We start from the raw sequence: 17,764 nt of genomic DNA, 5'->3' as shown, positions 1-17,764 counted from the left end.
TGAAAAATCAGACGAACGTGATCTTCCACATAACTTACGATGCTCAATTTTTCCACAGAATCTTTCTCTCGATCTAAACAAATTTTTTCAGGGGCTTCCACGGTGAAAAATGGCAAATTATTTTTTCATGAAACACCCTAATGTACACATTTTACATGGATATGAAGAAATGCACGTGGCTCGGTATAGCCAGCAGAACTGTTGGATTACAGCATCGCTCGGTGAAAGCATACCTGTAGACAAAACGGACCGCCCGATGTTTCCAGATCTGCAAGATCAATACCCTCGATATTATGTAATCTTTCACATGACGCACGTGTATATATATATATATATGTACATGTGTGTGTGTATACATATTGCGTTTATTCTCCCGCAGGTTGTTTCTCATATCAGCCTGCAAGTTATACGTACGTACTACGTTATAATACAACCGTAATACGTGTATAGCTACATACAGGTAGCAGGAACTGTTTTGTCATATGGCTGCCTGTTATGCCATTTACGGAGTTTTATTGCTTCGATAAAATTCTATTTTTACACATATATATACTAGGTATCTGAGTCATTATTTGTGGAATTAATGGCGTGACCTTTTCCTTCGTTCCTTTGTCAGTAGGTACATGAGAGATTGCGCGTTACTCGAGGAGTGGCTCGTGGATCTCAAGTTTATATGTATAATTACAGGTAGAGATGCGTGCTGCGTGGTATTTGCGTGTTGTGTAACGAATCGCTATTGCCGATTCGTACCAACGATATTAACAGTCGATTCGTCATTGTTAATTAAATCACCTACCGGAAATCGATCGAAACTTCCAGTGGCCTTGACAATTTTCATATCTCAAGTTGTTGAGAATTTATTTACAAAAATTCTCTTACCAGCTTCTTTTTCGACACACATGTAATAACTCGACTATATATATATATATATATATATATATATGTGTTGAACAAACGATATCATAATATTGAATATATATGCAGATACATATATGCGAAGCTAAGGACAGACAGATATTTGCATTGTGAACAGATCTGGCTAAATTTGAATCGCAAAAAAATATTCTGTCACTGATTGAGCAAAGCGAAAAATTTCTCTCATCATTCATACGATTCGGCTGTTTTATTTCGAATAGATTCGCACGTACGTATAGCAGCCGGTGCGTATCTCTAATTAAAAATGGCGAATAATTATGATAAACACTGAATACCTACTTTCGCGGTGTTTCCGGCTCGTGGTTATATTTTTGTCGCATGTGAAAGTGATTCTATTCCAAACATCGTCGTCAATATATTCCGATATTAACTGACGAATTTTTCTTCCTATATTAAATAAACAAACAAACGAAAAGTGTTCAAATTTCTACGGTGCATCAGACTTTTGTAGCTAAATTCGAGAACGTTACTCAGATCCCGGAATTAGTGAAAAAAAATTGAAAAAAAAAAACAAAAAAAAAAAAAAAAACAACAATATTCCCCACAATTCCAGCATTTCAAGAGGCCATAATATGCATAGCTAAAATACTTTGCGCACGACCTTTTAAGCGTAATATTCCTTGCTCTTCTCAAGGTGCAAGCAAAAAGTTCGAAGTATGTCGCTGTAGGAAATGAAATTCTCGAAGCGTGAAACGTACGTAGTTGGGAATGGAACGTCACGGATGTGATTTACTGTGAGAAAAAAAATCCCTCAATATACCGGAACAATGTACCTACTTGCCGATCCAGCACTGTGCGAGGTATTACACCTTCAAAATTTGTCGGCTCTCAAGGCTGCGATCGTGTCCGCTTTTTAACGATCGGAAATGTTTTCTTCCATATAAATCGTGTTACCTTGAACTTGACGTTACCTTCTCCGCAAGAAAAAAAAAAGAATATTAATAATAATAATAACTGTGTATGCCTATATATATTTTTTGATGTCCGTTATGTATGGCATTGCAATTATGAAGGTAGATTTCCGAAAGACTGACGCGTGACGATCCACAGTTCGAAATCGTGTCAAAACATATTCTTGTTTACGTCTATATACGATCTCGAAATACATATATACTAGGGTGATCGTTAAATGGAAGATCATGCTGGATGGTCATAAATTGGCTCCAAATGTTATAGAAAACATCCTATAATTTTTACAGATTTTTATTTCCGGCCTTTAGTCTTCCTTTAGATCGTATATTTCACACGAGTCGTGGGTGTTTTAATTTAGTATATTATTTTTTAATCATTTTTCAAGCTATATAACGTCGTATTTTGAAATTTTTTAATATTCCCTGAATTTCGAATCGTCGTTATTTTTTATTGTATATAGGAACAAGAAGTGAGAGAGAATTCCATTCTAGTGCTCAAAAATTAAGTACGAAACGGCCAGCAAGAATAATCAGGGCTCGAAATAAAAATCTGAAAACATCTAACATTGAAATTGAAAAAAATAAACCATCCTAACACATACACGCACGTAAATGCATGATATACTTATTTTTACATTATGGATTATCTTATTTTGTATGATGTTTTTCAACTTTTTATTGTATGGTATGTATGATTATATTTTATACTCACAATTAGTTACATGAAAAGTCCTTCGCATTTCTTGAACCTTTGCCCGATAAAAATATGTCACGTTTGGGAACATAAGATGTGATCTCTGCTATGTCGTGTGAAAAGGTACAAAATAAGGGGGGAAAAAACAAAAAAAAAAAACAAACAAACATCTCTCTTTGGTTTATTTCTGCTATTTTTGTATCGCTGGGAAAATTATTCGCGAAAGAATGTGATCAGCTCTGCGATGCTACACAACACGTGTGTATCACGCCTGCATCCACTGCACTCTCGATGATGATGATGATGATGATGATGATGATGATCATCATGATAATGCTCGTTATCGTCATCGTCATCACGAGCAAAACATCTGTAATATGTATTTTTATCTCACCTTGTTTTTTAGGTGTCAATGTCAAATCAATTCTTTACATGGTAACTCTCGACTTTTTACACCATATACTTACGATATTATACCCATACGCACACACGTACGTAGCTATAATATTTATATAATACCAAGCCAAGCTCCGCGCCTGCTGTTCTGCAGTCTGCAACTCTTATAAGGTCACGTCCAATTCCTTAACCAATGCCTAATTACCATTGCACGGACGACGTATGATTTATACTATGGCACAGGTAAATCGTATGGCGTGGATGTAATAGCGATCAGACGGTGACGGTGAAAAAAAAAAAAATTATAAATTCATTTTCTGCAAGGTCAATTTTTAAACAACTGCACGATATAGAATTTTTGTTGTTTTATATCAAGAAATTTTCTCCGTTGTCGATGTTTAATTATCGTCACAATATCGCACCATAAACTCGACCCATAATGTTAAAAACTCAACCTCAGAATAAGGTAGGACGGAAATTCGTATGGAGAGGGGGAGAAACAGATTTTAGACGGATGGTTTATTTAAATTCATACATATTATTTACTGTCTAATTATAATTTTCGTACATCCAATGATTCCTTTCCGGCCCTCCAATCATCCAGTCGTAATTCATATAATATAACCGTGACGGCATAAACATGTCCATTGATTCAACCTGGAACTGACCCGAAAATTGTGTGTTCATGAAATGAATATTAATAATTAAAAAACTACTAGACACGTAACACCAGTTTCTCACATACGTCAATTGCGGTGTATTTTATATTCGATATTATATAGACATAATAAAACTTGACTATCTCACCTCAAACGTCGTTAAACTAATTCGGTATGATTATACTAATATATCTGCATAAAATTTAATACTCTTCGCAGAGTAATTAATGTACGTATAATACGATTAAATCGCGTGATTAATCACTTGCTCGTAAATCATATATTGTATTCGCTTATACAATCACTATCTCACTTCTTCTTCCTTAAAATATTTTTATTGTAAAATTATCAATAGTCACCTAAGTTTTCCTTATTATTGCAAAATTTGGTACATATTTACTCTACAGGATTAATCATGGCTGAACTATGATCGATGAAAACATTGCCGATCGATATCACGCGAATAATTAAATGCCCGCGAGTACGGAGAACGCGACAAAACGCACGTATACGCAGATCTAGGTACGATCTAATCGGCTATTATCAATTCTCTGCTTGTCCCACGCTGGCTAATAATGTGACCGGTAAATTGTCTTTCTCGACTTCCAAGTATTCGCGACACAAAAACGCGATCGATTCGAACAACGGTATATATTATAACATAAATCAAAAATCTACCTTCTTTGTTAGGTCGCACAGCTATACATATATATTTTATATATTATCATGTAAATATATTTCATTCACAGTTGCTTCCAGTAGCAACCGCAAAGCTATTACGTACATGGTAATTCGGGCAATTAATGATGCGGGTTAATAACCTTTGTATTAACGTTATTATTATTATTATTACGCTCGTGGGGTGAAGAAAAAATAAAATCCTCGTTTTAAATAGTTTTTTTACGTATACATTAGGGTGGCGCAAGAAAAACGACTATTTTCTTTTTTTTTTTTTTTTTTGTCTCGTATGACAAAATGTTAGTTTTTGATGTTTTAAGAGCCCACTCCAAAGGACAGCTGGAAAAAAAAAATTTAAGGGGTCAAAAAAAATTAAATAAAAAAAAATTATATTCTCAGTATTTTGTTTGATTTTTAATTCATGTCGTGGTGTATTGTTATCGATTCTTTCTTACTAAATTAAAGAAAAAAAAAAATTTATGAAATTTTAATATGAATATTAAAAGGTCGCTCGTAAAGATCTAGAGAAATGCACTAAAAAATTGAAAAAAAATTATGAGCGACCTTTCAAAATTCAAATTTTGAACTGAAACTTTCGGAAACTTATTTTTTTTTGTCTATAAAATTATACCGTAGCGAGAAAAAAAATTCAAAAAAAAAAAAAAAAAAATCGATTTTCGACGATTTCTGACGTTTTAATAAAATGTGGAGCGACTTCTTAAAAAATTTTTTCTGAGCTGTCCTTTGGAGTGGGCTCTTAAAACATCAAATACTAACATTTTGTTACACGAGACTCAAAAAAACAAATGGTTGGTTTTTTTGCCCCACCCTAATATACATATTGACCACCTTGCAATCTTATGTCTACAGCTGGCTACCTTTAAGTATATAACTGGATAAGACCGACAATTCTTGCAGAATTACTCGTGTGTGGCCAATGAATAGCTTCCTGATGATGTTTGATTGCGTTTTTGTACCATTTGTCATCAAATAGTTTTTTTTTTTTTTTTTTTTTTTTTTTTTGCCGATTTGAAATCTCAAAGCATGCTGAGCAACCTTGATGAATTGTTAGTGTTAATTGTGTGACTCCCTCCTAAGTAGAAAACGAGTCTATGTCGACGACCCACAAACAGGTTTGCCATTTTCGAACGGTCGGATCGTGTCTCGGTATTTGATTATTATACGGGTTTCACGGGTTGAGTCAATAACTACATAAAATAATCAAAACATTTATGGCGTTAATACTAGCGATTTAGGAAAATTAAATCCTCTAATTATGTATAATGATTAGTTTGTTTTGGGACGACCTAGGGATTTGTGTATATATATATATATATATATATATATATATATATATATATATATATATATATATATATATATATATATATATATACTATCCAGACTTGTTGTATTATTGTTGCAATGAATTTTCGTCGCGATTCTGTAATTCTCTACGCTTTCTACCTAAGCATCATCGGTACGAGGAATGAAAAGAAATGATTGAAAAGTCAAACAAATCAATCGCACTTACTTATTTATTTACACATCGCTCGGTATAACGAAGTTTTATCGAAGGCTCGATTGAACGCGATTAATTTGGTTTTTAATCATGCAGGTATCTCACGTATTACACGTAGGTACACATGCAAGGCTTCTTTGTTCATTCAAGTTTGGAAATTAACGAAACCTTCGTAACTGGGATGATGATTAATCTCTTACATCCGTAATGAGAATAATATAATGCGTACACATAGGTATAAACCTACATGTTATATTCGTCCTCACCTCGAAAACACCGCGTGAGTTCACAAGACTTGTACTTGTGTCGTCGACTTGACTTGCCGCCATGGCCGGCTTGACATTGACTCGCCTTAAACGGCGAACAATGCAATACGAGACACGCGTGCAGTCCGACTATCACTCTTGGACTTGGAACATGCGAATAATGTCTGATATTATATGAAATTGCATTCTTGAGATGTTTCGAGCATGCAGTGTCACGTGATTGATTTTAGACTGATCGGTAGAGTTTTATACTCACATTTTTTCACTTCGAGTTAAGAATGTGCCACAATAATCGATTTATCGGGAAATAGAATTACAGACTTTGAAAGATCGATAGGCGAATGAATTGAAAAAAAAATAAAAACTATAAAATTAAATATAATTAATCCAAGTATACGATTAATGGATTCAATCGCACAGCCTTGTTGAATCTAAATCCGATTTTCGGTTGAAGGGATGAGCGGATGACATATATAATGATCATTCCAAACAAACAAAGTTTAATTAAACCTGTTGTGTTCAGCTTTTTTTTTTTTTTTATCGAATTTCCCTAAACGGATCTCAATTTCGAGTAAAATATCGATTCGATTTGAAATTATTTGTTACAACATGATCGTCCTGGTGTTAGGAATGGATAAATTATTATAATAACTCATGATTGAATAATTTGTTAAATGTAATGTCAGAGCTCGACTTGTCTTGTGGAGAAGTGTAAATAAATTAAATATCTGTAGGTATAATATTTATTGAGCTTTAGTTGAGCAGAGCGCACTTTCTGACAACAGCACGTTCATCATTTTACGATAAATTTCAAATCGATTCCAAGATTTGAGAAAAAATCATCACCTACTGTAGTCTCGTAAATATATCTATACATACTCTTTGTTTTTAACGAGCTAGATGTTAGAGCAAAAAATCATCCTCTTCTACGTCCAACGTTGATTATTGATACGAGTTCGCCGTTTTGAGATCGAGCTTATCAAACGGATTCGTCTAATTAGTTGAGCGGTAAATTCGTTTTTTTGTTGTTTAATTTTTTTATATCGACAGTCTAAAAAGCGAGCAGTCGATACAAAGTATATACCTATACCTATACCTACTCGCGCAAACAAATTTTTTTGACCTTTCACGGCACGTATGCTAATTTTGTAGGGATATATATATATATATACGATTTTCGGGTGCAGAGATGAGTGGATGACACATATAATAATCATTTCAAATAAACAAAATTAAATTAAACCTGTTGGATCAACAGGTAAAACAAGGTATACATGTACTATTACACACTTGATGCCGGATTAAAGTTTATACGTTCGATCATTTTATTCCACTAAATTTGTTTCCCCGACATCTTCGATGTGGCTCGTTTTTGCGAATATTATACATGCAAGCTAGAGGATTATGAGGTACCGTTTTTGACTCAATTTTTTGTTTGAACGAGCGTCATGAAATGAGCGAATCGGTTCTGTTATAAACTTTATTAGATACCTGTAATATATGTGTAGTAAACGGGATTCAACGAATTATAATTTCGTTGAATGATAGAAGGATTATCAAGCGCCGTCGGTGGTGGCTGGTGCAGAAAAGAAAGAAGAAGAGAAAAGAAAACGAAAAAAAAAAAAAAAAAAAAAAAAATTTGCGTCCAGAGAAATTTCGCCTTTCGCTTTTATGAAAATAAGCGTACAAAGATGCCGTGTGTTTTATTTTCTTTTCTAAAAATTCACTCTCGCGCCTCCGGCAAGTGAGAGAGTGGATTGGCGAGCGAACGGGGCGATCTCTGTTTAAACATGTAAACGCGTGTCTACACATCGTGGCATACATTTATGTGTATATGTATATAGTTCCACGACTTGTAATAATTACCTACTTAAATATAAGCGAAAACGAAAATTAAACAACATTTCGTTCGCATTCGCCTGCCTAATTTCGATAATCGCTTTAATTTTAGGGGAAATTATTTACTCAATTGACCATCTGGATTCAAAAATAAAAATTTCAACTATACGATTTTAGTAAAATTAATATCGTTACAGCAACGGTTGAAATATTGTCGGAATTATGTACAAGAAAATGTGGTTCAAGTTGTTATTTAGTATAATTAATTAATTATTATTAATGATGATTATGTTTGTTGTTAATCGTGTAGTTGACTGCATTATTTCGATTCAAATTGGCCTTCGCGTTAATTTGTTGTTGCACCAATGTCGAATTACCACAATATTAGGAGAAAAGTATTACAGTGATAGTGACAACAGTGAAAACGTGTGGAACAACTATATACATATATATATATATATATATATATATATATATATATATATATAATACATTTTTTGGTTACAGATACAAAGCTTATACACTTCCTTTTTCACTAAAAACTGTGATTTTCGGTTGAAGTAAAAAATAAAAATTGTCAAGGAATGTAACCTATTCAACTTGAAATTTCTCGCGGTATGCAGAGTTACTAAACCGGTGATTCTGCGTAAGGTGAGAACAGAGCTTGCAGTAACGATTGTAAGAAGGTTTTTAACTTACAAATTATTCTCGCAGTAACGTGCAGTAATGAGGATTTAAACGTATATTGTACTTATTGTCAGAAATGACGTTAGAAACAATATGATGTGTGCGTGTGTGTGTGTGTGTGTGTGTGTATATATATATACACACACGTATAGTCCCGATTACTGCAAAACACTCGACACGTCTTCCTCTTACAACTTTGCAATTTCCGACTGCAGCAATCAAGGAGAAATATTATTGCAGCATTGCTCAATACAGAAAGATACGCGTAAGGCGTACACTTAACAATTTACGTAATACCCCCTATTTGAGGGGGAGACGTTGCCAGTGCCATACCTATAAGCCTGCGAATCGCTTGGCGTACTGGAGGACATACTCATCGATTGTTCTCTTAAGTTCCTGATCACGAAAACCGCACTATAGATAACAATCAGTAACGCCACCGTGTAGATTACACTGCAAACGAAGGAGTCACGGTTCTTATATTATACGTTGATGATAATTCATCCGTCTCATCTCTCTTTCGCAATGATGTTTCCCACGATGAATATATTCATTTACCGCAGTTGGGTAACTTTCATCGAAAATTCTCGAAACTCCCTACGGCGAAATTCGTTGCAAACGTATATTGATATCGCATGCAATCGGAGAAAACTTTTTGATGATAAAAAAAAAAAAAAAAGAAGAAGAAAACAAAATGATTTTGTAAACCCATTTTGGTATAAAATTCTCTCGTGGGAAGATAATATTTTTTTGCTAGTACCAAAATTAATGATATAATTTTCAATGGCATATTTCTTTGTCAGTATTACAATCAGACGATAAGTTTTTAATTTACAAAAGTTGAGAAATTATTTTTCAATCTTTAAAGTATGATTTTATTGTGTAAATCTGATTATTTTTCAAACCGTTTCTCAGACATTACTGAAACATTTTGTTTTCTGCCTACTATAAAATTGCAACTAAACTTTTTGATTGCGTGAAAACAATGTTTGGTCAGGTGTATATTAACCCTGCAATTTTGTTGCTGGGACCAAATTTTATTCTGAATTAATCCGATATCAAGGTTAATCTCAACGAGGATCGTTTGAAAATCGTTTGATCGTGAAAAAAATTCAACATACCAAAGATTACAACTACGTCTAGTAGTTTTACCCGCTTATATTGAAGCGAATATCGTGAGAATCTTTTTTGCATTCATAATTTATCTACCAATAGCTATATGCGTTACGTATATAATAACATTGTAATGAATGCTTGATAATGGAGACAAATCTTCAGCCATGCAATATTGTCAGCTGAACTAACTCGTCGGTATATGTATAGATATTCTGTACGATGTCTGTAGTATTAAAAAAAAAAACATTTTCATATGTGTACTGGAATTTTTTTTTCGTGTGATATACACAACTGAGTATGTATTTAAATTTGCTTGCGCGTGCGGTTTTTTCTTATCTTTTATCTTATTTTGCTGGCGAAGATGGTAAAAAATCACTATTCAAACTCTGGTATATACGTTGCGATTATGTGGGAATATTCTAAAGATCTTTCGACACAGTCGAATCAAGATCGCTGATTTCGGATATCGAGAGTCAAATGTTAAAAGTACAGCTAAAGTTTGCTGAATAAATTTTCCCGAAGAATTTGAACTAGGAAATTTTCATTCCTCTGATGTTTAGTTATTCCTACCAACTATTACAAGTATGGGTTGTTCAAGGTCTGCAAGGTTTTTTACTTTCAGCAAGTTTCTGCGTCTCCATGATTGCTGGATAAAAATTCCTCGTCGATTTCATTTGAATTACATCGAGAAATTGTCAGCTGGTATAAATGTTATTCATTTATACTACTGTTTTCCCATAAAACTCGTATACTATAAAGATTAATATCATCACTGTGGAGAACAGAAAAAACTACCCAGAAAGCATAAAGCGGTCATTAGTTTCAGATAAATGCTATAATGGATCGAATATACGAATTCAGATTTTGGACAATCTTACTTCGTTACTGATGAAACTCAGATCGAGGCTTATAATTAGATCGATACTTTCAATTTCTGCAAAATGTCAGTGGCGTCTCAATAATGTATGAATTTACTTATTTTTTAATTAACTTCTCACACATTCTATAAATTATCGAGGGTCAAGTCCATAGAACGAGAAAGTCATCAATTTTTCAAAATTCATTATGTATTGATTAAATCGCCTCATATTCAGAATAAAGATAATCTGTTCAATTCATGACAAATATCATATTAATATCCTTGTAATCCTTAGCTGAGAAAACTATCAAGTATGTGAATAAAACATTTTCCTTTTGTTTAAACCAACTTCTAGTACCTACAATACTCGAAGTTACTGTGGTTTTTTTAGACTATCCCCAAGGACTCGCTGGAGGAAAAAAAACTTTGCAAAAAAAATCATTTATGAAACAAGTGTCGTTTGGCAATCAAGATTATACTTTTTTGCACTCGATACGCGTTAAGGCTTGTTCACCCAGTGAATTAACAGGGGCACCTTTTTAGCCACCGCCTGTATATGTGTCAAGATTTAACGATTAGTGGTTAATTAGTATACCACACGTGACAATATTTAAATCCATCTGCCAAACGAAAGGTCATGGCAATGCTAAATATCTCGAGTCCGGTCGGCGGCGTTTGAATTTGAATGTTATTTTTCTGCGGAAGCCTATTTTCGCGTAATCATTGATTATGCAAATATGTTTATAATCTAGTTGAATCAATTTTTCGCGCGATTGCTAATTGACATTATTCTCTGCGTACCATATCGTGATTATTCAAGCTCTACGTCCTTACGTAATTGATATAATGCACGTCAACGATTCTGCAGATGAATATAAAAATTGATACGCATTCTTTATTTTATTTATTTTTTTTTTTTTCTGTGTATTAAACCTCACTGACTCCTGTCATCCTGCAAATCTTTACATCTGCGGTTTAATCGACAATTTGTTGGTCGAATATCGAGCTGCTCGCGCCTCTTTGACGTTGGCACGACGTTCCGGCAGCGTGCTGCATTAACGTCCTTAAAGAAAATCTCTCGAACTGTGCCAAGTTGCGCAATTCGATATTATACCAAGCCACAAAATGATGCCGCAGCGGTTACACAAGGCCTTCCATTCCGTAAGACCCCGTTGCGTATAATCAATTTATTTGAGGAAAAGTCCAATATATGCAGCGCGGTATTCCTGCTACGAACTGCAGTTTAACCACGCTCACCGGCAATCCGGATAAACCGGTCACCGTCATAATCGCTGCACTCTGCGCAGTTTTGCAATTTAAAAGCTACGGAGGGTCGCCATTCATTGTCCTGTCGACGTAAATCTTGTGTCACATTATCATTTTTATGAAGAAGGCAGCGATAACAATTAAGTTTTTCCAATCGTCGTACCGATAGCCTGGAATTTACGGTTGAAATAAAAAAAATAAAATTAAAAAAAAAATAAAAACTGAACGTCTCGTCGGGCAATTAAAGCAATTAACTACAATTTACCGAAGTTAGTACTCACTCACCCGACGACCTAAATTAATCTCATGAATGCTAATTAAGGTTGAACTCTTTTTCTTATACGGAACGACGACTGCAGGCTATAACAGAGAATCGTCACACAAAATCCTTCGTTATAAATCCTTTTTCATGGTCCTGCGGTACATGGGAACAGCATTTGAAAACGGCTATAAAACGAACGTATATTCCATCGACGATACTTCGGGGGAGGATAATATATGGCAGAATAATATTTTTTAAACTAATAATAATATCTTTGGGATTCTTATTGGACAGGTTTTTTGTGTGATAAATTTATTATATATAGGTATGCATATATCGGAATTGAGGTTTTGAAAAGCTGAGCAAAGTATTCTTACAACAGTTTATCAAATCAAACAGGATTTTTTCGCATCGTTAATACATTATTTTGGTCTCTGAGAGGGGACGAAATTCGTGTATAAACTTGTTTTCTGTAAAAAAAAAAAAGAAAAAAAAAAAAAGGTCTGGAATAACTTTAGTCCTGTGTGTAAGTAAAAAAATACTTTCTTCTCTGTTTCAGAAGTCGAGTGCGAAGTATCCAGCCAAGTGGAGTATTCGTTGCAGGCAATTTGGGGTGTCAGTATACGAGAGCTGCATCTTGCACTTTGGAGACCTTGGAATGCCCTCAGGGATGCATCTTTGAATGGAACACTCCTTCAAGGTCATGCGCAGTATCTAACTCCACCAAAAGCGTATCCTTTCTATTCTAATCTCTCTGCGTATGCTAATGATAATGTCCTGGAGAATGTAAATCAATGATACTATAAACGACGAAGATCGTCACGCGAGCGAGGATTATACAGTCTGCGTGCGAGATCGAGCGAAAGTAATTAATCTATCCAAAGGGAAAGTCAATTTTTATACTCCAACGAATCACCGCCACTCGTTCAAGATGTTCAGGGAAGTTGAAGTGGCGATATAAAATTCACTTTTTTTTATCACGTAGTATTATCGTCTCATTCCTTGTAAACATGTCGAAAAAAATTAATGGGATTTAAGGTAATGTTTATTCTAATCCTCTTTAGCAGATTATTTACCGAGTCAAAGAAATATTTAATTGGTCGAATATGAATAATTTTATTTCAAATAATCTTGCTACGAGATAGATAACCATTTTACTTAAGATTAATCAAAAGTCTGCGCTAAGAACTGTTGATGTTGAAGTAAATATCTTTTTGGGTTAATATGTATATATATTTAGCGCATCGCCTGCGTCTTTCTCGTCCTTGCCATATCTGATTTCGAAATTTCAAGTCTCGAATATTGTCCAGCCGCAGATTTCGTACTTTCATCCGCGTGATATGGCTCTCTGTGCTAAAATTTTAATAGGTCAATTTATCATATAGTTGCGAATAAGTTTTTTCCTTATCCATCCAACCATTAGCTGCTTGTAAACCCGTTAGCCGAATGCTGCTATGTATAAAGTTGTAATGATACGTACAAATGGGCATACACGACATGTCCATACATATACACATACATACGTATATACATATATACATATACACACACACATATGCCAGACTTCCGACGCCGGTGACTTTCTCAATTTGGTATTCCTCATCCTTGACCTACTTTTATTCATCGAATCATCCTCTCATATATGGAGAGATACATTCGTTCCGTACAAGTTTTCTTTTTGCCTACATATGTTTATATATACAGGTATAATAAGCAATTATTAATGTTCGTCGAAGACACTCTTTATACGTGACTTGTGTCTCCTTTTTAAGAGGACACGTCTTCTATACATAATGAAAGATTTTCTCAGAATATCACCCTTCTCAAAGATCATGCTCAATCTGCAGGCTAGAAACGTCTTTGAGATCTTATAACGGTCGTAGAAACTTCTGGAATTTTTGTATTTCGTGTTGAGGAATTTTTGTTAATAGTAAATGTAGAACGCAAAAGTGATGTGCCAATGGTATCTCACTACCTTCTTCTCGTAAGGTGAATAATCTTATTAGCTTTCATTTCTTCGACGTTTAACTTTCTTGATACGATTACTTCGAGGAATCTGCTAAAAAAAAAAAGGACAGGTGAAAAAGATCGCCACAACCAATGAGACACAGAGTGGTGAAATAATTGATTTAGAGGAAATGTATTCTCGTGTTAATTTTTTCTTAACCCTACGACACAGTAGACAGCCTCACGGGGAGCAAACCTTAAGACTGTCACTTCCGGCGCCGGAATTGGAACTGGGAACGCCGCCTCGCCTCTGCTATCCTCTTGTGATATTCTTGACGCGTAGAGATACGAGAGATCTTCACCCTGACGAGACGGTAAGCGCCTTGACTAATCGTCGATCATTCTTTTTCGCAAATTCAGATTTAGATTAGTTTATGTATCCGGTATTTCCCTAAGCTAAAAAATTTTTTTGATTACAGGTCGCTCTCGTCAACGTAGTTCACATTAAGGACAGTGTTTGTACATTGCCAACTTCTATCTTGGCTCAGTATCTCAAACAGGCTAACGGGCAGTTATCGTGCCTTAAGGTGAGTCACGACTTTTGACTAATGTAACCTTTTGACTATATAAGAAAGGGTAACTCGAGGATTCTCGGAATTTCCTCGAACTATTTTTTTTAGCCGATAATTTCTCGTATACACAATTTTGTTCCAATATACATACGTTTAGACCAAAGTTCGATGGCGTGAATGGAAAAAGTTAGTCTGATTTGTCACCAAGAAATGCGACTTCTTTTTTACTTTTTACAACAAAACCGTAAAACTTCATGTATCATTGAGAGGAGAATATATAAAGTACGTTTAAATTATTTATCGACACATCGATGTACATGCTGTATATTAATGTTGATTTTCGATTGAAATTCAGCCGAATTCAACTTCCGTTTATTGAATGTTATCTGTATGTACAACATTGCTTTTAATACTGCATTGAACTGTATCCTTTTATTACCACGTTTTTATTATCTCGGTTTTTCAATTCATCTTTGTTGGAGAATTAGACGGGACATGTTATTTTTATGACGCGGTTGCATAGCTAATTAAAATCACTGCCAACCAAATGAAATCATCGAGAAGACATTTAAAATTGTATCCTGGGCATTTTTCGAACAAATTATCATCGGGCATGCGTCAGACGTCGATTAGATTAGTTGAAAACGATGAAGTAATGGTTTGGAATGTGCATTTGAAGTTGAAATCGAGTCGAATTTGATTGCGATGACATAAACTAACTAAGGAAAAACAATCTTCAGACAGGCATGCAGCGTTGTGCCATTTCTTGAGGTGTACTAAAACCATATCGTTGCCCTAATTTTCATCGATTAAATCTCATTTCCGTTACTGGATGGTTTTCTATAAAGTTCAAAGATCTCTTTATAAATTTTAACACATAAAAACCGAACGAACAACCCGACATTAAAAAGACATATTTCAATAACGTTTTCTGATCCAAGAGACCGTTACAATAACTGAAATTTTTCGTTCGAATTTGTAGTTTTCGAAGCTTCTACTTTCTACAATCATATACGTCAATGGAAATGGACTCGTCGTTTCAATCACGTCATTCAACTTCAGTCCCGTTTGTTGAACCCATTACTACCTGTTTTTCTCATTTTCTATTGTTATTATTACCGTATCGTCATGATATTATCTTGATAATCGTACCGATGAATGCCCGATGGATCCTTAATTAGAACCGCCGTTTGATTTCAGCAACTCTACCTGGCGACGGGTAACCCGACGAGCTACGAAGAGGACGTGTCATCGACAGGCTTGGGACCGGCTTTGGCTTTGGCCGAGCCGTGTAACAACACAAGTGGAAACGCTCGAGGAGGAGCGATGGTGACTTCTGGACCGGGAGACTCAGCGGAAAGTTCTCTCTGGAATTCGGCTGGTGAACAGCTCTGCGTTGTCTGCCAATACTTTCCGTTGTCACGCGCTCTCCTGCCTTGCAGACACACGTGCATATGCGCATCGTGTTTCGGTAAGCTCGAGAGGTGCCCGATGTGCAGGAGCCCGATAAAGAGCTACTTCTGCATACGCGGCGAGGAGTACATGCCGCCGGAAAAGGAGATGAATCCTTACAAGCACAGACAACAGGCGCCTGGCGCCTCCCACTGGCTGCACGACTGGAACGACAGACTCACGGATTTTCTAGGCTTTGCACGGTGAACGAAAATCGAGGAGATTATTATTCAACGATTATGAATACCGTTGGAATATTCATCTCCCTGTTTCTCCTCCTTGTCCTTCTCCTTCTCCTTCTCCTTCTTCTTCTCCTCTTTGTCGGATACGCAGAAATTATTCGTGTAACGCGATCGATCAGGTTTATACCTAACCGAGTATCATCGCCTGGACGGTTTTTACGTTGACAATTTGCGATTTGTATGCGCTTGGTTCGCGGTATCGAAATATCCGGTAAAACCGTTGATTCGAACATTGTGAAAGTCGTTCGTACCGGACGTGACCAAAAAAAAAAAAAAAAAAAGAAACAGTAAATAGGAAGACCGTGAAAAAAAATTTCACAGTTTACGTAAGTTTCTATAGAGGATCCTCGTTTTCGCCTACGTACGAATATGTTTCGGTCAATTTTTTTCGACCCGCTTAATGTACCGAATATTTTCATACTGCCAATTACTTTCAACGTTTTCTAAATTCGTGTCAGAAACGAGCTATAAATTTTGTATAATCATACCTTGTATACTATGCCAATTACGACCTGACCAAACATCATGTATAATAATTGTAAGATATTATTTCATCGTTATGATTTGAAACTTTAATATGCGTTTCGTTTGCTCTACGCGTTCGTTTGCGAGGTTCGATGTCATCGTTTAGCCTTCATTTCGTACGGTCGCATCATGCGATGGACAAGTAGAATTTTTTATCTATAGCTGCACATGACTAAAGCAGGCGAAATCAAAACTTCAGTAATTGGAACGTCTAATTTCGAAGGAAGAAGAAATACGTATGTGGGTATATGATGTATTTTGCTATATCGTCACCAACCCATTCGTAGATCAGGGATAAAATCACTCCAACTCAAATTTCTTTAAAATAATTTGTTGTGATTATTAATACTATTATTCTAAACATGCTTTGAATATTTTTTTTTCAATGAAAATCATGATTTTCCGTGCGATTTAAAAAATATATATATAAACGGTCCCTGATCAAATCATGTCGTATAAGTCACCTTGACAGTGTCTGTAAGAGACACTTGTACATATTTATACTTGTTTCTTCACATTGAGACTCCTTTATGTTTGCGATGAATTTTAGTGAGTTTTGAGAAAAAAAAAAAAAAATGCCAATACTGATAGTCGCATTGCTTTATGCTGACAATAATATTTTTATTCCAAGGAACAGGTGTCATTGGACCTGTTGTGTGATTGGTTTGAAGTTCGTCACGTGTTTCGAAGCCATTCAATCGTTTCAATACAGTATCCGTGTGAGCCCATTTATTCCTGTTAACAAATGAGCTAAAAAATAGCTTTATTTGCAGGGTATGATTGCAGGGATGATACTCTAGTATCGGAAAAAGGAAGCGGCAAACGAAATGACTATATATGTTGAGAATTTGCTGAAATTGTTTTATCAATTATACAATGGAATAATAAAAAACAAGTTTGACTGACGGCGGTAAATGTTTACTCTGTTTCTGGAA

At 35.2% G+C, this 17,764-nt stretch overlaps 1 protein-coding gene across 3 annotated transcripts in view; it reads left to right on the top strand.

Annotated features, from left to right (window-relative positions):
- LOC124405226 (cell growth regulator with RING finger domain protein 1-like) overlaps window positions 1-16,564 on the top strand; it is a 54,615-nt gene extending 38,051 nt beyond the window's left edge. The window contains exons 3-6 of one of the 3 annotated variants that reach the window (XM_046879942.1): window positions 12,654-12,822; window positions 14,271-14,412; window positions 14,518-14,625; window positions 15,811-16,564. In XM_046879942.1, the coding sequence (XP_046735898.1) occupies window positions 12,654-12,822; window positions 14,271-14,412; window positions 14,518-14,625; window positions 15,811-16,269 (878 nt within the window). In that variant the 3' untranslated portion in view covers window positions 16,270-16,564. Of the gene's footprint in view, window positions 1-12,650; window positions 12,823-14,270; window positions 14,413-14,517; window positions 14,626-15,810 lie in introns of all 3 variants that reach the window. The other 2 variants (XM_046879941.1, XM_046879940.1) reach the window with 2 other exon arrangements.
- The last annotated feature ends 1,200 nt before the right edge of the window (window positions 16,565-17,764 follow it).

Source organism: Diprion similis, chromosome 4, assembly GCF_021155765.1.
Source record: "Diprion similis isolate iyDipSimi1 chromosome 4, iyDipSimi1.1, whole genome shotgun sequence".
NCBI classification, from domain to species: Eukaryota; Metazoa; Arthropoda; class Insecta; order Hymenoptera; family Diprionidae; genus Diprion; species Diprion similis.
Note: the sequence above shows the minus strand (reverse complement) of the source record. Positions and strands in the feature narration are given on the sequence as shown.